A 25,486-nucleotide genomic window follows, 5' to 3' on the forward strand; every position below is an offset into this window, starting at 1 on the left:
GAGATTATTGATAAACAAAATTGTGTACTTGAAACAAGTGACCATATTTTTAGAATGATTGCTTTTCAAGATTCAGGATTAAAGTGATGCTCGTCTGTACAGAAGGTGACATTCAAAAAATAATAAAATAGTGGTGAAGTTGGTGGGTGGAGGTGTTGATCAGCCTTACTACCAAGGGAAAATAACTGTTTTTGAATCTGGTGGTCCTAGTGTGGATGCTACGTAGCATCCTCCCTTATGTGAATGTGACAAATAGTTTCCAGGGTGGGTGGGATCCTTCATGATGTTACTGGCGCTTTTCATCACCTCATTGAAATGTAATGAGTGTATTAGAATGTAGAATTTTCTCACTATTGGTATTGGTTTATTATTGTCATATGTAGCAACTTGCCTCACTTGCCCCATCATTGAAATACTCTCATAGCCAGTGGACTCACTTTCAAGGACTCTTAATCTCTATTTATTGTTTATTTATTATTACTTCCTTCATTTTGTATTTGCACAGTTTGTTGTCTTTTGCACACTGGTTTGAATGCCCTAGATGATAGTCTTTCATTGATTCAGTTATGGTTATTATTCTATAGATTTATTGAGTATCCTTGCAAGAAAATGACTCTCAGGGTTGTATACTGTGACCCTATATGTACTTTGATAATAAATTTACTTTGAAATTTGAACTTTTGAAGTTTGATACAGTGAAGAGCTTGTCGTGCATTCTGTTCATACAAATCAAATCATTATGTGGTGCACTGAGGTAGAGAAAGGTAAAACAATAACAACGCAGATTAAAGTGTACAAGCTACCAAAAAGTGCAGTGCAGGTAGATGATTAAGTGCAAGATTATTACAAGGTAAGTTGTGAGGTTAAGGGTCCATCTTCTAGTACAAGAGGTCTGTTCAAGAGACTAATAACAGTGGGATTGAAGCTGTTCTTGAGCCTGCTGGTATGTGTTTTCAGGATTTTATATCTTCCTGATGGGAGAGGGAAGAAGAAAATGTGTGGGGTGGGTGGAGTTTTTGATTATGCTGGCTGCTTTACTGAGGCAGCAAGAAGTATAGACAGAGGATGTAGAGGGTAGCTGGTTTTCTTAATGTCCTCAGCTGCGTCCACTCTCTTCCAGTTTAAAATGACGTGATGTTGCACAGTGACAACTTGCTGGCAACAAAAGCAACTATTAACTACTTTAATCACATGTTTTCTCAAAAACTATCACTGCAATCAGTGGCCTGTAACTTCCCTTTTTGGAGTCAAGCTTTAGGACTGCCTTTATATTCTTGCATTTTTGTAGTTTGACAAAGGTGGAGGACAATTGTGGTGTGGTTTGTATGGGCAGAATCAAGGTGGCAGGGTCCAAACCTGGGAGTGGTTAATGAGCCAATATTTGCTGATGGAGTGGTCTTGGAGATGACTTGAAGTGGCAGAATAGAGTCTGCGGGGCCTGAGCCTGAGAGCAAGGAAGAAGCTGAGGTTTGACTGATTTGAACACTGGGCCAGATTGAAAAGCTCGGGCTGGTGTTCAGCTCACTGTTCTGCAAGGTTTACTTGTCTCTCCACTGAACTGAGGCTGTGGCTCACAACTAACGGGTTCCCAGATCGGCTGTCAACTCACTTTGTGGCTGTGGGCTCACTTTATAAGACCTAGTTCTGAATGTTATTTACTTAAAATTTATTGTTTACACAATTTATTTTTCTTTCTGCACATTGGTGTTTGATGGTCTTTTATTTAATCGGGTTTCTTTGTTTTGTGGCTGCCTGTAAGGAGACAAATCTCAAAGTTATATATAGTATACATAAATTGGCAATCTTTCTTTTTCAATCTTTTTATTGAGTTTCATATATAAAAAAAATAACATAATAATGAATAGGTTATAAGTGCAATAGACTTGAAATTACATTAATAATAAGATAACAATATCCTATTAAAATATCAACAAAAAAAGTACATTAATCAATCAAGCCTATAATAATTATATATGAAAAAAATAAAAATAATCATCAAAAGAAAAAAAATTAAAAATACAAGAAAAAATATATATTGAGAAAAAAAAACACTAAACTAAACTAACATGGGCAATAATAACAGTTTATATGTATATGATAGTGTCAAAAACTCCGGAACTCCATACCTGAACAAGAATAAGCAGAGAGAAGGTCTGGAAGAGGCCAAATTATTTCATATGAAAATGTCGAATGAACGGTCCCCAAGTTTCTTCAAATTTAATTGATGAGTCAAAAATAGTGCTTCTAATTTTTTCCAAGCTCAGATAAGAAATAGTTTGAGAGAACCACTGAAACGTGGTAGGAGGATTTACTTCTTTCCAATTTTGTAATATAGACCTTCTGGCCATTAATGTTACAAAAGCAATCATTCGTCTAATTGAAGGGGAAAACTGATTACCATCCTCATTTGGTATACCAAAAATTGCAGTAATAAAATGAGGTTGTAAATCGATATTCCAAATTGAGGAAATGGTAGCAAATATGTCCTTCCAATAGTTATGTAAAGTGGGACATGATCAAAACATGTGGGTCAATGTCATCTGAATGACATCTGTCACATTGAGGGTTAATATGAGAATAGAATCGAGCAAGCTTATCTTTAGACATATGAGCTCTATGTACAATTTTAAATTGTATTAAAGCATGTTTAGCACATATAGAAGAAGAATTAACCATTTGTAAAAATTTTTCCCATTTTTCTGTTGATATATTATATTGAAGTTCTTTTTCCCATTCTTGTTTAATTCTACCTGATATTTCTGGTTGTATCTTCATAATCATATTATAAATAAAAGCCACTAATCCCTTCTGACAAGGATTTAAGGTAAAAATCAAATCTGAGAAATCCATTGAAGTTGAATTGGGGAATAAATTGGCAATCTTATGCAGAATAGTTGCATTATGCACCATGCTTTCTAAATGTGCATCGTTTAAAAAAAATTGATAAGATTTGACAAAAACATGCCAGATTTCCTTAGCCTCCTAATGAAGTAGAAGAGTTGCTGAGCTTTCTTGGCTGTAACATCAATATGGTTGAACCAATGCAGGCTATTGATGATGTTCACACCTAGGAACTTGTAGCTCTTAACCTCAACACCACTGATACAGACATAAGCATGTGCACCTCCCCCACTTTTTATTAAGTTAGTGACCTTCTCTTTCCTTTTGTTGATATTGAAGGAGAAGTTGTTGTTGTGACATCATGTTGCCATGCTCTGTGCCTCCTTCCTGTAGTCTGACTCATTGTCATTGAAGATACCATGTCATTAATCAATAATGTCAAGAACATGGGGCAGGAATAAGTTAGTCCCTCAAGTCAGGAAGGTTGAAGATATATGGGGACAATAATAAAAGGAATTGTTGAGTATCCACAGTCTGCAGTATGGCGGTGAAACTATCAGCTATGCACTATGTTTTCACTGCATAGTGTTTAAGAATTGCATGACTGATTGTGTAAAGACTGGAGGATAGAGGAGGGATGTCTGTTAGTTACAGGGTAACTACTTATAGCTTGAATTTTATTACTCTTATAATGCAAACTTAGAACACAAAATCAAGTATAACTTGGGTTGAGATAAGCATTGCACCACACTAGGATCTGCTGGCTTAAAAATAATTTGACTCCTAACGTTCCTAAGGAGATTGAGGCGACTGAGGCTCAGCCCTCACCCCCTTCCAATCAATTCTTACAGGAGCACCACCAAGATGTCCTGACCAGCTGCATCAATGTCTAGTACAATTGCAAGTCACCTGACTGCAAGTCCCAATAAAGGATTATGAGGACTGTTGAGAAGATCATCGGGGTGTCTGTTTAACCCATCAGCGACATTTATCAGGAGCGCTGCGTATGCAGGGCCCTTAGCATTGTCAGTGATCCCTCTAATCTGCCCTACAATCTCCTTGATCCTTTGCCATCAGGCAGGAGGTATTTTAGTATTAGGACAAGAACTATTTGGATGGGAAACAGCTTCTTTTTCCAGACAATAAGATTACTGAGCTCCGTGTTACCATCCAGGTCTCATCACACATGAAGCGCCAGTAGTCATACTGTTTACTTTTTAACTTATGTCATAACTGCACCTTATTATAGGTTAATTTACTGGGGGCAATATTACTTTGTTATGTGTGTGAGCTACGTATTGTGTTGTAAACCTTGGTCCGGAGAAACATAATTTCATTTGACAGTATACATATGTATGTTTGAGTGACAACAAACTGAACTTACCCTTGAGATATGCTCTTAATAATTAGAGCACAAATTCATCTAGTTAAATTTTGTAATCATATTATTCAGAGCTAAAACTGAAAGGGGAAAGAAAATGAATTTTACACATTTTCTGCAATATAATAGAGAGCTCTAATAAATTAATTTAATAAGGCATACCTTAAAGAAAAATCTAAGGCTAAAACTTGGTTTCCGATGTTGAACGATTAAGCTAAGTCATGTTGCAGCATCATAATTTAAGGTATTAGCAATGGAGGCACTATTCCCAAGTATTTTCTTGCTGATAAACATACTTGCTAGGCTGTGCTAGATGAAGCTACAGAGGAAGAGTGTGTGTGCCTGAGAGACTGTGTGGGTGTTTGAGTGTGAGGATGAACAGACGCTGTGGGCGTTGGCAAGCTTGCTTTGGGGAACAAATGCCAGGAATTGAAGATTTATGTAACATATAAAATTCAGCATTTTTTTTGTTCAGGAAAATGAAGTGTAAGGAAGTGTTTAACTTTTTTATGAGTATTGATTGGTAAATTGGAAGCATTCAAATACTTTTAACTGCTCATTGAGTTGTAATAATTTTAGGTAATCTAATGAAACTGAAGTGCTATAAGTTGATTATAACAATTTGAAATGACTAAATTAATCTTGGTCAAATTCCTTTGTATATGTTCTTAGTTTTGCCACAGGTTTCCAATTGTGCTGTCTAAGAATTGTGTAGATGATCGTTGAGCTGGTAAACTGCAGGAATGTTTGCTTTTGATTAGTGTTGTTAAAGTGACAACTGTGTGCATAAAATAACAAAAGTATTAACAATGGTGTTTCAAAATATAAAAATTAAACTTTTATCAGAAATCATCAAATCTGGAAGATCAGAAGACTGTTTTTGCTGCTATTTTACATTGCTGCTATGTCACTGCTCAGGAAAAACAGTAGATACAATATATAAATTTCTTCTGGAATGATGGAAGTGCAAAATGCAGTGCATATCAGCTTGCACGCTTAGCTACAGTAGCTACCCAAGTGAAATGAGTTTGTCCACCCCAATAGTGTAAAACTCAGTTTAAATATAAACCAGTTTTAAAGCAAAAAAAAATCTTGTCCAGTGCTGAACTTTCAACTCTCTAGTATGGTATAATGCTGCTAATATGCCGTCCAATTGTTTGGGAATCACCCTGTTATCATTTTAGAGCTCTGTCCTGGTGCCTTTATAAATAAGGCATGGCAGAAGGAGTTTGGGCAGATTTGGCATGTCATCTAAAATTTTGATTAACTTCCATAGATCCACAGTGAAGAGTATCCTGACTGGTTTGCATCATGGCAAAGTATTGAAATATAAATGGCTAAGAACAGAAAAGTCTCTCAAGCAGTGGTGCATACAGCCTAGCCCAGGGCCACTTGGACCCGTTTCCCACAGAAAAGAAAACACTGGGAGCCGCAAAACCCGTTTGACATTTAAAATGAAATAACACTGCATACAACGTTTTGTTTTGCCTTTATGCTATGTATAAACAAACTATAATGTGTTGCATTTATGAAATTGATGAACTCCTGCAGAGAAAACGAAATTACATTTCTGCATGCAACAAAAACATTTTGAACTCCGAAAAAAAGACGTTGGGTTGAAGGTTACTTTTAAGTAAAATACTCAACGTCTATTTGAGTCCTTCTTGTATTTATGAAAAACGACAAACTTAAATTTGCCGCCAGCAGCAAACCAAAAATAACGTCAGCCAGCTGTCAACCTGAAAAATAAAAGGACTATTTCACTGAACAATGAAAACATATGAATATACGTAAAATAATAGGCAATTAAAATATTTATCATACTTGGTCAGGTTGACTCACACCTGACAATGCAGTCGTATTCAGTAGGGATGGATCGATGCTTAGAGGAGTGACCGGGAAGGATAATGTGTTTTTTTCCTCTCTGAACTCACAGAAGCGTTTCCCAAACGATGTTTGCATTGCGATGATTGCAGAATGTAAATACTCCGAATTTATCATGTCGTGACCTTGTTTGAACTCTCTCAAATTGGGGAAGTGAGACAATGTGCCTTTCTGTAAATCTCTGGCAAGCACTGTCAACTTGCGCTCGAATGCCAAAACATCCTCCAACATGTGCAGGGCTCTACGTCCTTACCCCTGAAGAGCTGTGTTCAGCGTGTTCAGGTGCGCTGTCATGTCTACCATGAAGTGTAGCTTTTCCAGCCACTCTGGCTGTTCCAGCTCAGGAAAGGTGAGCCCTTTGCTGCCCAGGAAAGTTTTCACTTCTTCCAGACACACGACAAAGCGTTTCAGCACCTCCCCTCTGGACAGCCAGCGATAAAAACACGTTGTAGCGGTGTGCTACACGCAGTCAGTAAACTGCAGTCAAAGATAGCTTTATTCGAACTAAACAGCCTTGCTTTTAAGCCTCCCTCAACCCGCCCCCCATGGGCGTGGATGCTGCAAAAGACACGTACTCACAAACCCCCGTAGGCTATCTCCCTTAGCCTGAACGCTGGCTAATTGTGAGCCGGTTCGGATGTGTCAGGAAATGGGTCGCCACAACGTCTTATTTAGATTGTACAAGATCACCATAATCTTCAAATTTAGAATTACATTTCAAAAACTAACAAACTAACATAAAATACATTTTAATTAAATACCGACCAATTATTTCCCAAAGCAACAGGGAGCTGCAGCACAGACGTAAAAGAGCCACATGTGGCTCCGGAGCCGCGGGTTGCCGACCCCCGGCCTAGCCCTTCACAGGCAAAGCCCTCCCCACCATTGAGCACATTTATAAGGAGTGCTGCCACCAGAAAGCAGCATCCATCATCAGGGACATCCACCCTCTGGGCCATACTCTCTTCTCACTGCTGCTGTTGGGAAGGATGTGCAGGGGCCTTAAGTCCCACATTACCAGGTTCAGGAGCACATATTACCCTTCAACCAACAGGGTCCTGAATCAGTATGGATAACTTCACTCACCTCAACACTAAACTATTCCACAACCTGTGGACTCACTTTCAAGAACTCTATAACTATTGTTTTCAATGTTATGATTCACTTAATGTTTTTTTTAGTATTTGCATATTTTGTCTTTTGCACATGGGTTGCTTGTCAGTCTTTATGTGAAGTTTTTCAGTGTTTATATGGTATTTCTTAGTTTTACTGTGAATGTTTGTAAGGATATGAATCGGGTTTAACATCACTGTCATGAATCGGGAGATTTGTTTTGCGGCAGCAGTACATTAAGTTATCACATTTTAAAAGTAAAATTAAATAAATAATTAAAGAAACAAGAAAAATTAAGTACTGAAATAGTATTCATGGGTTCATTGTCCATTCTGAAATCTGATGGCAGAGGGGGGGAAGCAGTTTCTGAAATGTTGAGTGTGCATCTTCAGGCTCCTGTACTTCCTCTTTGGTGGTAGCAATGAGAAGAGGGGATGACCTGGTTGATAAGGATCCTTAATGACGGATGCTGCTGCCTTAAGGCATCACCTTTTAAAGGTATCCAAGAAATTGTCAAGGCTATCATGAAGCTGATAGTGTTTACAATTTCTGCGGTTTCTTCTGATCCTAAGCAGTGGCCTCTCCATAACAGATGGTGAAGCAGACGGATAGAATGTTCTGCACAGTACATCCTTAGATGATTGTGACTGTCTTTAGTGACATACCAATTCTTCTCAGACTTCTAATCAAATATTGCTACAGTCATGTCCTCTTTATAATTGCATCAATATGTTGGACCCAGGAACTTCTCAAGAGATATTGACACCCAGGAACTTGAAACTGTTCACCCTTTCCACTTCTGATTCCTCAATGAGGACTTGTGTGTGTTCCTTCAACTTCTCCTTTCTCAAGTCCACAATCAATTCTGGGTCTTATTGACATTGAGTGCAAGGTTGTTACTGTGACACCACTCAACCAGCTGATCTAACTCACTCTACACCACATTGTCACCATCTGAAATTCTCCCAACAATAGTTGTGTCGTGGTGATTTTATTGACGGTGTTTGAGCTGTGCCTGGCCACATAGTTGTGGGTGTAGAGGGTATGGCAGTGGGCTGACATGTATCCTTGAGATGCGGAGCTGTTGATTATCAACAAGGAAGAGATATTATTTCCAGTCTGCATAGACTGTGGTCTTCCAGTGAGGAAGTCAAGGCTCCATTTGCACAGAGTGCTACAGAGGCCCAGGTTTTGAAGCTTGTTGATATGTTGGGGCTGATAACTTAGCAGAGGAGAGTCATAGCAGTCAGGTCTTTAGCACTGAGTCTGGCTCTGTGGCACAGAAAAGAAGAGGTGAGCTGTGGTGATAGGGGATTTGTGAGTTAGGGGACCAGCAAGAAGGTTCTGTGGCTGTAAATGAGATTCCTGGGTAGTATGTTGCACCTAGGTGCCAGTGTCTGGGGCATCTCAGATAGTGTCCCTAGCATTCATAAGTCAGAAGGTGAGCAGCCAGAAGTCGTGGTCTATGTAGGTGCCAATGACATCAGTAGGAAGGTTGATGAGGTTCTGCGGAGTGAATTCAGAGAGTTAGGTACTAAGTTAAAGGACAGGATCTCCGGGATTGTGATTTCAGGATTACTACTCACGCTAATAAGACCAGAAATAAGATCATCATACAGTTTAACTTGTGGCTAAGGAGTTGGTGTAGGAAGGAGGACTTCAGATTTTTGAATCATTGGGCTCTCTTCCAGGGAAGGTGGAACCTGTGCATAACAGACGATTTGCACCTAACCTGGTGGGGGGGGGGGCTAACATCTTAGCTGGAAGGTTTGCTAGTATTGCATGGGGTGGTGGTGGTGGTTGGGGGGGGGGGTATTTAAACAAGAGTTGCAGGGGGAACGGAACCGGAGTGTCAGAACAGATGGTGGATACGTTGTGGAGACAGATATTCTTAAGACAATACCACAATCAAAAGGTTGAGCAACTAATTTTCTGGGTTCGATTATAAGAACATAAGACATAGGAGCAGAATTAGGCCATTCAGCCTATCGAGTTCGCTCTGTCCATTTCAGGGCTGATTCTGGATCCCATTCAAACACATACACTTGCCCTCTCACCGTATCTCTTGATGCCTGACCAATCAGGAATCTATCAACTGCTTAGGTCAAATTTGAAGGCAGAATATAAATGGCAAGATTCTGAGCAGTTTGGAGGATCTGAGAGATCTTGGGGGTCTGTGTCCATAGGACTCTCAAAGCTACTACGCAGGTTAACAGTGTCGTTAAGAAGGTGTATGGTGTGTTGTAATGTTATAGCTATACAAGCCCTTGGTCAAACCCCTCTTGGAGTAATGTGTTCAGTTCTAGTCACCTCACTACAGGAAGGATGTGGATACTATAGAGAGAGTGCAGAGGAGATTTACAAGAATGTTGTCTGAATTGGAGGGTGCACCTTATGAGAATAGGTTGAGTGAACTTAGCCTTTCTCCTTGGAGTGACAGAGGATGAGAGGTGACTTGATAGAGGTGTATATGATGGTGAGAGCATGGCATTAATCATGTGGATAGCCAGAGGCTGGAATGCCTAACACGTGGGGGCATACTTTTAAGGTGCTTAGAAGTAGGAACGGGGGGATGTCAGAGGTAAGTGTTTTTATTTTTCACAGAGAGTAGTAAGTATGGTGGAATGCACTGCCCATGACAGTGGTAGAGGTGGATGCTATAGGGTCTTTTAAGAGACTCTTAGATAGGTACATGGAGCTTAGAAAAATAGAGGGCTATATGGTAGGGCAGTTTCTAGAGTAGGTTACGTGGTTGGCATAACATTGTGGGCTGAAGGGCCTTTAATATGCTGCAGATTTCTATGTTCTTTGTTCCTCTTTTGTCTTCCACCCTTAAAGAGTGGAGTGACATTTGCAATCATTCACTCCTCTGGAACCATGCCAGAATCGAGTGATTCTTGAAAGATTATGTCCAATGTATCTGTTATCTCTTCAGTAACCTCTTTCAGTGCTCAGAGAGATAGTCCATCTGGTCCAGGTGACTTATTCACCATAAGGTCTTTTGAGTTTGCCTTGCACTTTTTCTGTTGTAATAGCAGCGGCACTCACTCCTGCTCCCTGACACTCATGGACCTTTAGCATACAGCCAGTGTCTTCCACAGTAAAGAATGAAGCAAAGTGTTTATTAAGTTTATTTGCCATTTTTTTGTTCCCCCACTACTTCACCAGCATCACTTTCCAGTGGTCCAATATCAGCTCTCACTTGGCCCTCATATTTCATCTCTTCCCTTCTTGTAGCTTCTTTGGTTGCCTTTTGTTGGATTTTAAAAGCTTCCCATCGTCAAACTTCCCACTAACTTTTGCTACCTTATATGCCCTTTCCTTGGCTTTTATGCAGGCCTCAACTTCCCTTGTCAGCCACAGTTACCTAGCCCTACCATTTGAGAACAACTACTTCTGTGGGACATATCTATCCTGTGCTTTGTGAACTATTCCCAGAAACTTCAGCCACCTCTGTTCTGCTGTCATCCCTGCCAATACTCCCCTCCAATCCACCTGGGCAAGCTCCTCTCTCATGCCTCTGTAATTCACTTTATTCCATTGTGATTTCACATGTGACTTGTGCTTCTCCTTCTCAAATTGCAGTGTGAATTCAATCATATTATGATCACTGCCTCCTAAGAGTTCATTTACGTTAACTAACAAGATCTGGGTTATTAAACAGCACCCAGTCTAAGTTGGCCTTTCCCCTCATAGGCTCGGGCACAAACTGCTCTTAAAAAGCCATCTTATAGGCATTCAACAAATTCCGTCTTGTGATCCAACAGCAACCTGATTTTCCCAATCCCCTTGCATATTGGAATTCCCCCATTACAATTGTGACATTACCCTTATTACATGCCTTTTCTAGCTCCCTTTGCAAAGTGTTTTTTGGCTTTAGAGCTACAACCAACCAAGCTCCTGTCTGACCACTGTAAAGCTGCATGCATCTGTCCCCTCTGGCAAAGAAACGTGGATCGTAGTTTGCCTCCCAGGTGCCAGAGTATGCGATGTTTCTGCACATGTCCACAATATCCTGAAAAGGGAAGGTAACCAGCCAGAGGTTGTGTTATCTTTATTTGCCTCTGTAGAACAATTTAACTGTTTACTGTGTCTGCAGTTGTACCCAATTATTGGCTTGTCCTCCTTTACATTCACATTACATATTACATCATCTACTTGTAAGCCTACTGGCTTATCACCAACTCTATTATACTGGTTCCCATCCACTTGCATTTTAGTTTAAACCACTCCCTACAGCTCTAGCAAACGTGCCTGCAAGTATATCAGTCTCCCTCAGATTCAAGTGTAACCTGTTCCTTTTGTACAAGTCACACCTGCCCCAGAAGAGGTCCCAATGATCCAGAAATCTGAATCCCTGCATCCTGCTCCAATTCTTCAGCCACACATTTATTCACTATCTCATTATATTCTTATCCTCAATTCCTATCTCAAGATTACTGCCCTTAGATCGTGCTTCTCAGCTTCCTTTCTAACTCACTGTATTCTGTTCTCAGGACCTCACTTTTTCGACCAATGTCATTGGTACCAATATGTACCACAACTTATGGCTGGTTACCCTCCCTTTTCAGGATTCTGGCACCTGGGAGGCAAACTACCATCTACATGTTTCTTTTTCGAGTCTACAGAATCGCCTCTGTGTTCCGCTCACTATAGAGTATCCTATTACTGCTGCCATCCTCTTCAGTTTCCTGCCCTTCCTTCTGCACCACAGGGCCAGACTCCGTGCTAGAAACACGGCCACTATTGCTTCCCTAGGTAGGTCATTTTCTCCCCCCACCAACAGTACTTATTGTTGAGGGGGACAGCCACAGAGGTGTTCTCCACTCTCTGACATTCTCCCTTTCCTCTCCTGACTGTCACCCATTTACCTGTCCCCTGTAGTCTTGGGGTGACTACTTTCCTGTAGCTCCTGTCTGTCACCTCTTCACTTTCCCTAACAAGCCAAAATTCAACGAGCTGAAGCTCCAGTTCCCTAACACAGTTTCTAAGGAGCTGCATCCTGATGCACCTAGTGCAGATGTGGCCATTGGGGATACTTAAAATGTCCTGGAAAAAGTGAGAAAGTTGCATACAGTCGGCCCTCCTTATCCGCGGGGGATTGGTTCTGGGACTCCCTGCGGATACCAAAAAACGCGGATGCTGAAGTCCCTTATTTAACCTGTCTCAGTGCGATTGTCTTTAGGACCCGGCACAGCTCTGAATCTGTAGTGTTTCTGCTCACGAAAATAAGCACGATTACAATTGAAAATAAAGTGGAAGAAATAAAGTGATCAGAAAGAGGTGAAACGCCATCGGTCATTGGAAAAGTGTTAGGCTACAGTCGGTTAACGATCGGAACAATTTTAATGGAGCATGTGGAAGATCCTGCTCCGATGAAAGCTACAATTATTACTAAGCAATGCAGTAGTTTAATTATTGAAATACATACATTTCTTAAGTGGTTTATTGCATAGAAAGGTAAAATATATACTATATACAAAGACAAATATTTGACTAACTGACGCTAAATAATACTGGATGTACCTGTTCCGACTTAAAGATGGACTCAGGAACTCGTTCATAACCCGGGGACTGCATGTACTTCTAAATCATCTCTACATAACTTATAATACCTAATACAATGTAAATGCTATGTAAATAGTTGTTATACTGTATTGTTTAGGGAATAATGACAAGAAAAAGTAGTCTATACATGCTCAAACAATGAGTGCTGGAAAGAGAACTTCCGGGTTTTCCCAATTTGCAGTTGGTTGAATCCACGCATGAGAATTCCGTGGATAAGGAGGGCGGACTGTATATTTCAACGCAAGAAGCATTATAGGAAAGGCAGATGAGCGCAGGATGTGGATCAACGCATAGAATTATGATATTGTAGACATCGGTGAGACGTGGTTGCAAGGAAAATGTTATAGCAGTGCTTAGTCAGGACAGCCTGGAGAACTCGTATAGTGAGGTTTTATACGTTAATGGGGCTATATTTTCAACTACCTAACTAGCCGCAGGACTTAAAGGGACAAATTTGTAGAAAAGTCACAAGCTGTTCAAATGAACACAATTTTGTGATAGTAGTTGATTTTAATGTTTCGCATATTGACTGATACTCCCACACTGTAAAAGGACTAGATGGGATAGAGTATGTCTTTATAAAGAAGTCCCCATGAGAGAGTCTGCAATACTTGATCTGCTCTTAGGGAATGACATTATGTAAAAGGATTGGTTTGGTTCTCGGGTTAAGATTCTAAATTGGAGAAAGGCCAATTTTAATGGTATCATAAAGGATCTGGCAAGTGTGGATTGGGACTGGCTGTTTTCCTGCAAAGGTGTACTTGGTGAATGGGAGGCCTTCAAAAGTGAAATTTTGAGAGTACAGAACTTGTATGTGCAGAATAAAAAGAAAGGATAGTAGGTATAGTGAACCTCTGTTTTCAAGAGATATGAGGCCTTGGATAAGAAAGAGGAGGTGCATAGCAGGTATAGGCAGGCAGGAATAAGTGGAATACCTGAGTACAAGAAATGCAAGAAAACACCTGAGGGAAAAAGTCAGGAGGGCTTTAAAGAAGCCATGAGGTTGCCCTAGCAGATGAGGTGAAGAAGAATCTGAAGGGATTCTACAGATATGTTAAGAGCGGAAGGATTGCAAGGGACAAAATTGGTCAACTGGAAATTCAGGATGTAATCTATGTGTAGAGATAAAGAGTTGGGGGAGATCTTAAATGAATTCTGTGCATCTGCATTTGTCTGGAAGGTGAATACAGTATCTATGGAAGTGAAGCAAAGCAGCAGTAAGGTCATGGACCCTACACAAATTACAGAGGAGGTGGTGTTTGCTGTCTTGAGGGAAATCAGGGTGGACAGATCTCCAGGGCCTGGCCAGGTGTTCCCTCAGACCCTATGGGAGCCAAGTGCAGAATTGTAGAGGCACTAACAGAGACATTTGAATCATCCTTAGCAACAGGTGAGGTACCAGAGGATTGGAAGGTAGCTCATGTTGATCCACTATTTAACAAAGGCTCTTTAAAAAAAACCCAGGATGTAATAGACCAGTGAGCCTGAAATCAGTAGTGAGAAAGTAGTTAGCAGATATTCTAAGAAACTGGATATATGACTATTTGGATAGACGCGGACTGATTAGGTATAGTCAGCATAGCTTTGTGTGTGATAAATAGTGTCTAACCAAGCTGAGGTAGTTTTTCAGGAAGTTACCAGGAAAGTTGATGAAGATAAGCCAGTGGATGTTGTCTACATGGACTCTAGCAAGACATTTGACAGTGTCCTGCATGGAAGGTTGGTCAAGGATGTTCAGTCACCTGGCATTCAAAATGACATAATAAATTGGATTAGATATTGGTTTTCCAAGAGAAACCAGAGTACTAGTAGATGAACAACACACACATGGTGCTGGTGGAACACAGCAGGCCAGGCAGCATCTATAAGGAGAAGCACTGTCGACATTTTGGGCCGAGACCCTTGGTCAGGACTAACTCTCAGTCCGTCAGAGAAAGCAGGATCTCCCAGTGGCCACACATTTTAATTCCACGTCTTATTCCCATTCTGATATGTCTATCCATGGCCTCCTTTACTGTCAAGATGAAGCCACACTCAGGTTGGAGGAACAACACCTTATATACTGGCTGGGTAGCCTCCAACCTGATGGCATGAACATTGACTTCTCTAACTTCTGTTAATGCCCCTCCTCCTCTTCTTACCCCATCCCTGACAATATTTAGTTGTTTGTTTTTTTTTCTCTCTCTCTCAGCCCATCACTCTGCCTGTTCTGCATCTCCCTCTGGTGCTCCCCCCTCCCTCTTTCTTTCTCCCAAGGCCTCCCCTCCCATGATCCTTTCCCTTCTCCAGCTCTGTATCACTTTCACCAGTCACCTTTCCAGCTCTTAGCTTCATTTCATCCCCTCCGGTCTTCTATCATTTCGCATTCCTTCCCCCCCCCCCCACCCGCCACTACTTTCAAATCACTTAGTATCTTTCCTTTCAGTTAGTCCTGACGAACTCGGCCTGAAACGTCGACAGTACTTCTCCTTATTGATGCTGCCTGGCCTGCTGTGTTTCACCAGCATTTTGTGTGTGTTGTTTGAATTTCCAGCATCTGCAGAGTTCCTTGAGTCATAGTAGTAGATGGTTGCCTCTCTGAGTGGAGACCTGTGATTAATGGAGTACTGCAGGGATCATTACTGGATCTGTTGTTATTTGTCATCTATGTCAATGATCTGGTTAACTAGATCAGCAAATTTGCAGATGATGCCAAGATTTGGGTTGTAGCAGACAGCAAGGGAGGCTATCAGATTGCAGTGGGATCTGGAACAGCTGAAAAAAATGGGCTGAAAAATGGCAGATGGCATTTAATTTAATGTAGACAGGTGTGAGGTGTTGCACTTTGGGAGGACTGACCATGTTAGGGCACTGAGGAGTGCTGTAGAACAAAAGGATCTGGCAAGGCAGGACAATAATTCATTGGAAGTGTTGTCACAGCTGGATAGGATCGTAAAGGAAGTTTTTAGCACATCGGCTTTCATTGATCAAAATATTGAGCACAGGAGTTGGGATATTATGCTGGTTGTATAAGCTGTTGTTGAGGCCTAATTTGAACTATATGCAGTTTTGGTCACCTATCTACAGGAAAGATATAAATAAGTTTGAAATTATGTAGAAAAAATTTATAAGAATGTTACCGGGTCTGGAGGACCTGAGATATAAGGAAAGATTGATTAGGTGAGAACGTAGAGGATTGGGGAGAGCTTTCATAGAGGTATACAAAATTATGAGGGGTATAGATAGGGTAAATGCAAGCAGACTTTTTTTTTACTGAGGTTGGATGAGATTACAACCAGAGGTGATGGGTTAAGTGTGAAAGGTGAAATGTTTAAAAGGAAATGAGAGAGAACTACTTTACTCAGAAGGTGGTGAACGTGTGGAACTACTGTAGATGCCAGTACGAGAGGTGGGCGAGATGCTATTTAATCTGCTTCTGGCATTTCCCGATTTTGTCCTGTGTCTATAAATTGAAATCTAAATGATCTCCAACAATGTATCTGTGATTAAGGATGATGGTGAATTAAGTGAGGACAAAATCATTTTGACAAAATTAGCATCATAATTACTTATCCAAATGTATTTTAACCACAAGGCTCCTTTTAATACAAATAAAACTCTAGGTATACTAGAAATTCAAATAAAGTGCTACAGGTGCTCTGCAGATTTTGTTAAGAGAGGAACTGAGCCATTGATATGGTTTTTTAACATTGTCTTTCTCTCTAAGGGTGCTGCCTAATATACATATACATTTTTTAAACGGCCTTTGCAAAATATCTTGTTGTCTGATATTATAAACATGCTAGCATGTTTCTGCAATCGTGAAATCAGGAGAATTACAATTTTGCAGGTCATCAGAAGGAAATTTGCTTTAAATATGTAATAAAGTGAGTGTTGAGAATATCAACAAGGGGGGAAAAGCAACTGATAAAATTTGAAGAGCACTGATGCAGTTGTTGTGATCTATTATAACCTGGAAGGCATTGCTGATTTAACATCACTAGAGATAGCAGTTCATAAGTTTCCTTTAACCAAGCTATCATTAATATTTTGTTGCATCTGCCTCAAATGAATAAGCATTTTCATTTGCATGACATAAAATAGTGCGTGAGATTGGTGAAGCCCTGCACTCAGCTTGTAGCCAGAAGCACTCACTGAGGGGAGTTCCAGGAATCTGAAAAGATTTGTTCTTCAGCTGGTGCTTGTTCCCAATGGAACTGGCAGATCACTCATAAAATTACTTGAATAATGAAAATGCCATAGTACTTGGGGGAAAATATGAAGCTGCATTATTGTGAGTAAGCAAAATGAGGATTGAATTTCTTTCTCCTCATCTAACTTGCCTATTGCGAAACGTAATCTTAACTTGTTTTAAAGTAATGGCTGTTTTTCTATTTTGGGGAAATATTTTTGAAACAAAAATTAAAAATCACTCTAGCATACGTGGTATTACAGGTAGTTGCTGGTCGCCACTAGTGCCGTACTCTATATTTAAATAAACAGCAACAATAATGCTAAGTTTTAGTGCAATTTGAAAACTTTGGGTTGTCATTGTTCTCTTTAATCTTAAATTCTACTGCTCTTTTGCTTTACGTCTTTTGATGAAATATTTAAAGTTTTTGATTCAGAGCTCAATGCAGGTAGTTTAATTTTTTTCCCACAGATTTACATTTCCATTGCAGCAATTTACATTAAGTATATTTTTTGATTACTATGGTCTGTCTTTAATAAAATGACAGTATCCAATCTTTGCAATTAATTTTCATTGCACCTCTCACAGAAGTCAGTAGGAAATAAATTTTCTTGATTTTTGTAGTTTTTTATAGTGTGCAAGAGGTATGTATGTTGAAAGTATGTAAGAATGTTGTTATGGGGTGACGCAGCTGATCGTTTCTGCTTCAACTCTGTGTTCATTCTTGACCTCTGGTACTGTCTGTGTGGCATTTGCATGGTTTTTCCATGGTTCATTTTAACTATATTCATTTCAGGGCACTGTTAAGTCCTTTAGTCATTGCATTTTCATGAAGTAAATTCAAATACTTTCTACACAGCACATCGCCTCTACACAGCTAGTTTATTTAAGCCCTATGCTGAGGAGTTTCAAGCTAAAGTTTTTAGTTCACAGCACAATGCAGATGATTTAAATTTTTTCATAGGTTTAGATTTCCATTGCAGCAATTTACATTTATATAATTACCTTTGATTATTGTGGTCGGTCTTTAATAACATGATAGGCCTTATCCAATCCTTGTACCTTATTCAGCATAGCTGGTGATCTAATAGGACACCACGGTAGCATAGCAATTAGTGTGGAGCTGTTGCAGCTCAGGGTTTACATTCTCTCTGTGATGACATGTTTCTTCCGGGTGCTCTGATTTCCTCCATCAGTTCAAAGGCATACTAATTAGTAGGTTAATTGGTCATTGTAAGCTGTCTGTGATTAGGATAGTGTATAAGTGGGTTGCTGAACAACACAGTTCATTGGGCCAGAAGGGTTTGTTCCGTGCTGTCTCTCTAAATAAAATAAATAATCATATAAAGTAATAGGTACTTTAGAGCTGTAAGCAATTTAGGAATCATTTAAGATAACCATGCAGATATTTGCCCCTACTCAATGAACTGAATTATGTCTTGGAATGCAAAAGGTAATTTTCACTAGTAGGCTAGTGGGTGTGAATTGGCTGTTTTGACCACTTACACTAAATGCCATTGTTTCTGCAGAGTACCCCTTACTAGTGTCTGAACCTTGGTTTAAAATTGCAGACTGACAAAATAAAATTCAGAACGTGGTTGCATAATGAATAGGTTCCATTTTTACACTCCATTAGTCAATTTTGTCTGAAAGGCAGAAAAAGCCCAAAAATCAAGTGATTATGGTAAAAATTTCTCCATAGTATTTAAATGAATGGCATCAAAAACACAAGTTTTTAAAAATCTGTAAAAGTGGGGAGCAGAGGGCTAGTTCTGCAGTTTTTGGGAATGAATATATATATTTATTCAGGCTTTTTAATTTAATTTAATGGAATCTCATTTGTATGTACAGTGCTTGTAACCCAGTGGATTGCCTGCATGGCTCCTTCCATTATTGCTGGGTTTTTTTGCGAAGGCTTTGTAATATAGGTAGAAAATACCTCCTAAGTGATCAGACAATCTGGGGGTTAAAAACTAGTTCTGGAACAAGCCTACTTGATCTGTTGTGGTATGTTCATATGCATAGTTTGAGTGTATTGGGGCAATGTGTTCCATGTTTAGGTAAAGTTTCTGCACCAGATTGAGATGATTTTTATTTATTTTTATAAAGGAACTGCTTATCTGATCATGAATTTAAAGTGTGAATATCAAAAGACTTCTGAATAGCTTGTATATGAGTGTTTAAAATTTGTAGAAAAAAATAGCTCTTACACTTAGTGGTAATTTTCTTTAAAGTTCTAAATTATTTTAGGAAGTAACATATTTATGCAGATATGCTTATTAGATATTCATATTTTGTGGGATAAACATCTTGATATTTCTTTTCCTACAGATGACTGCGATGGTGTTGCCTGCCATGGTACAGCGGTGAGTCATTGAAATCATTATTATTTATAAGGGAGATTCTTTCAAGAATTCATTTAATACCTAATGAGCTTTGTCTTTCTGCTTAAATGATTAACAATATATGTATCGTAGCAGAAAATGATTAATGGGCTGTAAGAAATATCTCCTTTTCAGTTTTACAGCTATTGCTTTAAGTGAACAATCTGAGTCATTAGTAACGCAACAATAGTTTTTTTTCAGTAGATGCTGACAGTTAAAACCTATTGGTCTAGTGTTTCCCTGGGATAACCCCACCAGCCAAAAGCATAAGTGAAAAGTGACTCATAATCCATTGGCTATTTAAAGCAGAATTGGCCATCCCTGCAGTGAGAGATTAGAAAAGCCGCAGAACTCTAGAGAATCCACAGCCATGCACATTCTCAGGTGTGTTGATTATTAACAAAACACATTTCACTGCATGCTTTGATGTACATGTGATAAATCTGGATCTGCAATGGTTGTATGTAAATCTATAACTGAAAATTTTCAATTCATCAGTTGCAGTTACCTCTCAATGGTAATTGGTGGTATAGGCTTAAATATTTTTCAATAGGTATCATTTTGCATCCTGTTTTATGGATGTGTAATTTTCCATATTTTTACAGCAGTTCTTCCTGTAATATAATTCATGTCTCTTGCATTCATTAGCCTGAAGCAGTAAGTTGTATCAAACAGAATGTACAGTACATAATTGTTACCTCTCTAGTAAAATGGTGCCAGTGAACCATGACGTTGTTCTGTGGGCTACGTACAATACTTCTAAATATACCTCTTAAAATATTCACTGCAATCAGGAGCATGTAATTTCTCTTTAAGCAACATAGTTTTAAATCAACTTAATGGTGTACAGATTTCATGATGTTATAAAGTTAACACACAACTAAATGGGTACGGGACCTTTCGGTGGATGAAGCTTCAATACCATGGCCAGAAGCAAAGCGGGGGAGGGGGGAATGCTCCAAGCTAGGCTGAAACACAGGAATGAGACCCCTTTCTATGTGTAATGGAACTCCTAGCACATCATATACGGTGATCATACCCGAAGGTTTCTCGATTCACAGGATGGACCAAAGTGCTAATTCAGAAAAGGTGGAGGTGGGTGATTCATGATAAACACTTGGTGATGTACTGATGTGGCGGTTTTGTTGAACTTGTGTTCTCCCAGTCTTGAAGGCCTGACAGTCAGATGCTGTCCAGTTTATTTACCCAGAGAGTTCTCCTTGATAATCCGGACAGAAGTTTATATGCCTCCACCAATCAACTATAATCAAGTCCTTGAGATTCTGAATGATACTGTCTCCAAACAAGCAGTCCATCCTAACACATTTCAAATCATAGTCAGATACTTCAGCTAGGCTCGTTTGAAGGTAACCCTGCATATAATCTGTAGCACCAGAGAGCCCAACACACTAGGCCACTGTTAACTAAGATGAGGAATGCCAACCGTTTCATGCAGAAAAATCAGGCATACAGGCAGACCTGAAAGTCCATAGCTCCAGAGATTAGGACAATAATGAGGTGGTCGCAGAAGACAGGAACAGCTACAGGACTGCTTTGAGTCAGTGGACTGCGCCATGTCCATGAACACATCTGTGGATCTGAATGAATACACCATGGTTGTCACAGACTTTATTTAAACAGTTATAGATGAGTGTGTACCCAGAAAATCATCCAGAGATTTCCCCAACCAGAAGGCCTGGATAAACCATGAGATCTGCAATTTGCTAAAGGTCAGATTAGACATATTCAAACCCAGTGACCAAGCAAGTTACCAGAGGCCAAGGTACGATCTCCAGAAAGCCATTTCATGGGTGAAGGGCCAAATCGTGATTAAACTTGAATCAACAACAGATGCCTGACAGTTGTAGCAGAACGTGAATGACTGTGACATAGCAGCAGAATAAAGCTATTTGACCCATCAACCCTGCTCTGCCATTTCATTATGGTTGTTCTATTTACCACTCAATCCCATTCTCCTGCCTTCTCCCCAAAACCTTTCACATTCCAAACAATCAAGAACCTATCAACTTATTCTCCTAATCTGTCCTAAATCCTTCTGCAGCCTGTTTCCGCAACACTACCTACCCCTCCACCCATCTTCATATTGTCCACAAACTTGGCCACAAAGCCATCAATTCAGTCATCCAAATTGTTGGCATACAATGTAAAAAAAAAAGCTGTTCCAACACAATCCCCTGTTGGAACACCACTAGTTACTGGCAGCCAATCTGAAAAGGATTCCTTTATTCTCATTCCTTGCCTCCTGCCAATCAGCCAATGCTCTATCCATCCAAATATTTTTCCTGTAATACCCTGGGCTCTTACCTTGTTTAGCAAAGACTTTCTAAAAATTCAAGTACACACCATCCACTGATTATCCTCGTCTACTCTGCCTGTTATTACCTCAAAAAATTACAACAGATTTGTCGGGCAAGATTTCCCATTAAGAAAATGTTGCTGATTTTGGTTTATTATCATATACCTTCAAGTACCCCAAAACCTCATCCTTAATAATGGAATCCAACATCTTCCCAACTGCTGAGGTCAGGCTAACTGGCCTATCATTTGCTTTCTCCTGCCTCCCTCTCTTGATGAGTAGTGTGACATTTGCAATTTTCTTGTTGAATGATGCCCAGATCTATTGAAAGATCATTATTAATGCCTGCACAATCTCTTCAGGTACCTTTTTGAGTTAAATCAAGCAATTTGGGTGACAACAGTGCTTCACTTCTAAATAAGCTCAGTACAGAGTTATGCTGCCTGTGAACATTTTTTTTAAAAAAAAGGGAACCATTGCAAACTCCCATAGCTCCCGATGATCCTGTGATTTCAGTCTCTGAGGCCGACGTGTCATCAGCCTTAAGGAGGGTGCAGGTGGGGTAGCTGGCCAGATAGTAATGACCTGCGCTGATCAACTGGCTGGAGTGTTCACAGAGATCTTTAACTTCTCACCTCGGCAGTCTGAGGTACTCATTTGCTTCAAGAAGACTTCACTTCTACTGGTACCTAAGAGGAGTGTGCTAAGCTGCCTCAATGACTGTTGCTCAGTAGCACTTGCAAAGAAAATATGGGGAGTTAGGTGGGGAAGTTGAAATGCAGGAACTTCAGATTAGTTACCTCTGGATTGTTGCCTGTGCCATGCACCATTGAGGGTAATAATAGGATGATTTGGCAGATGAATATGTGGCTGAGGAAATGATGCAGGGGCGGATCTCTCTGTCTTCTTGGGAAGGTATAGCCTGTACAAAAAGGACAGGCTACGCCTGAACCCAAGGGGGTTCAATATCCTTGCGGGCAGGTTTTCTAGAGCTGTTGGGGGAGGGTGTAAATTAATTTGACAGGAAATTGGGAAAGGAAACAAAGGGGCTGAGGATGGGGCAATTGGTGTACAAGTAGCTGCAGTGTGTAGAGAGACTGAGGAAGGTTGGGCAGATAATAGGGCAAAATTGCAGTCATTTGGAGGAGTTGCAGTGCAACAAGGGGGGAAAATTGAAAAAGCATGATGAATACAGCTCTGAAAGTGTTACATTTGAATGCACACAACATGGAATAATGTAGATAGTTTTGCAGTGCACTTAGTGATTGACAGGTACTATATAACGTTCTGGACATCAGAGTCATGACTGAATGATCATAGTTGGGACCTTACCATCCAAAGATACATATTGTATTGAAAGGACAAGCAGGTAAGGGGAATGAGTAGGATGGCACTGTTGATAGAAATTAGATCAAATCTTTAGAATGAGGTGGCATTGGATTGGAAGATGTAGATTCCTTGTTGTTAGAGTTAAGGAACTGTAAGGGTAAAATGACCCTGATGAGACAAATCCTAGATGTGGGATATAAATAACAATGGGAGGTAGAAAGGGCATGTAAAACGGGCAATGTTATGATAGTCGTAGATGATTTCAATATTCAGGTAGATTGAGAAAATCATCTTGGTGCTGGAATCTCAAAAGATGGCATTTATAGAATGCCTGTGAGATGGCTTTTTAGAACAGCTTGTAGTTGAGCCCAGTACGGGAAAGGCAATCCTGAATTGGGTTTTGTGTAATGAACCAGATGATTAGGGAACTGAATGTAAACAAACCCTTAGGAGAAAGTGATCACATGATAGAGTTCACTCTGCAGTTTGAGAGGGAGTAGATGGTCAGATGTATTAGTATAGTGGTTGACTAAAGGGAATTATGGAGGCATGAGAGAAGAGCTGGCCAAAGCTGAATGGAAGGGAACACTTGCATTGATGATTGCAGAACAGCATTGACTGGAGTTTTTGGGGGCAGTTCAAAAGGTGCAGGATAGATGCATCCCCAAGATAAAGTATTCTAAAGAGAGCATGAGGCGACCATTGCTGACAAGAAAAGTCAGGACAGCATAAAAGAAAAGAGGACATATAATATCACAAAAATTTGTGGGAAGATAAAGGATTGGGAACCTTTTAAAAACTACAGAAGGGAATGAGAAAAAAAAAAGCCATGTTAGAGCTAATAGGACTTGATGTTTCAATCCCTATGATAAGTCGGCGCACTCAATGTTGACAGTGGGCTTGGAGTGGTGACAAGGGGGGTAGGTACCTCATCGGGGTCATCAGGTGGGCACCCTCCTTCTTTGACGTTGATAAGCGCACAACGTCTACAGAGGGCTCAACGGTACTACCTGGCGTTCCAGATACACCCACTTCAGTTCCACACCCTCCTGAATTCATGCAGCCCAGTTGTTGTCTTGCCTTTAAATCCAGATCCAATTACTGCTTTCTTCTGCTACATTTGACAAATACTTGATTGCTTGTTGGAGTGAATAACCCCTCACCCCCATCTTCTTCAATAGACTGGTCGTAAGTGCATCAGTCTGAACAGTACTAATGATATACTCAGTATTCTGATAGCTTATCAGATGCTAAATTGGATAATGAAATAACGTGCTCATGTCATTGTTTAACCAGTATCAACAGCAATTAATCATTTTACAGGTATTAAAAATAGACTGTTCCAATATTACTTGCAAATTTTGAAGCCATTTCTTTTAGTTTCTGGGGATAATCCACCAATATTAACAATGAAGAGCCCACTTTGGGGTGACTCCTGAAGGCTCAACGGTGCTACCATTCAGAAGATTGAAGGGGGATCTTATTGAAACGCATAAAATTCTAAAGGGATTGGACAACTAAATGCAGGAAGATTGTTTCCGATGTTGGGGAAGTCCAGAACGAAGGGTCACAGTTTAAGGATAAAGGGGAAGCCTTTTAGGACCGAGATGAGGAAACACTTCTTCACACAGAGAGTGGTGAATCTGTGGAATTCTCTGCCACAGGAAAGTTGAGGCCGGTTCATTGGTTATATTTAAGAGGAAGGTGGATATGGCCCTTGGGGCTAAAGGGATCGGGGTTATGGAGAGAAAGCAGCTACAGGGTTCTGAGTTGGATCATCAGCCATGATCATACTGAATGGCAGTGCAGGCTTGAAGGGCTGAATGGCCTACTCCTGCACCTATTTTCTATGTTCATGAGAATGATTCCAGAATGAAGGAGTTAATAAATGAGGAGTATTTGATGGTTCAGGCCTATGCTTGCTGGAGTTTAGATGGGGGGGGGGGGGTGCGGAATCTTAGTGAAACTTATCTGTCACGAATCCTGTGACAAGTTGAAAAGGACCAGCAGAAATGGAACACACCTGGAGTGGTTTACTATAAATTAAGACTATATTTATTACTACTACAAATTAATATCATTAAAACCCTTGAAGCGGGTTATTCTCCAAGGGAAACAAAACCAAAACCTTATCTCCAACCTCATAGCTTCGCTCCCTTGCCTGATTGTCATACCAGCACTTCATATCAGCCTGGGAGTTGTGGAGATTTTGTTTCGCAAGGTCACAAACCCTGCTCAGCCTGTCTTGAAACTCTAAGACATAATCCAATATCCCAATTTGCACTTCCTTCTGACACCATTGCTCTTTCAGTAAGGTCAAGGGTCCTCGAGGCCTATAACTGAACACGAGCTCAAACGGACTGAACCCCAACAATTCCTGGATTGAATCTCTTAATGCAAATAGGAGTAAAGGTAAACTCTCATCCCAATGTTTTTCGTTTTCCATACTGCAAGTTTTAATCATGGTTTTGAGGGTAGAGTGAAACCTCTCTATCACT

General features: G+C 40.1%; 1 protein-coding gene across 1 annotated transcript in view; it reads left to right on the forward strand.

Annotated features, from left to right (window-relative positions):
• Window positions 1-25,486, forward strand: part of hsd17b12a (hydroxysteroid (17-beta) dehydrogenase 12a) — a 162,239-nt gene that overhangs the window by 109,811 nt on the left and 26,942 nt on the right. The window contains exon 7 of the mRNA XM_059975973.1: window positions 19,290-19,324. Coding sequence (XP_059831956.1) covers window positions 19,290-19,324 — 35 coding nt within the window. The remainder of the gene's footprint in view (window positions 1-19,289; window positions 19,325-25,486) is intronic.

This window comes from Hypanus sabinus, chromosome 7 (assembly GCF_030144855.1).
Source record: "Hypanus sabinus isolate sHypSab1 chromosome 7, sHypSab1.hap1, whole genome shotgun sequence".
Classification (NCBI taxonomy): Eukaryota; Metazoa; Chordata; class Chondrichthyes; order Myliobatiformes; family Dasyatidae; genus Hypanus; species Hypanus sabinus.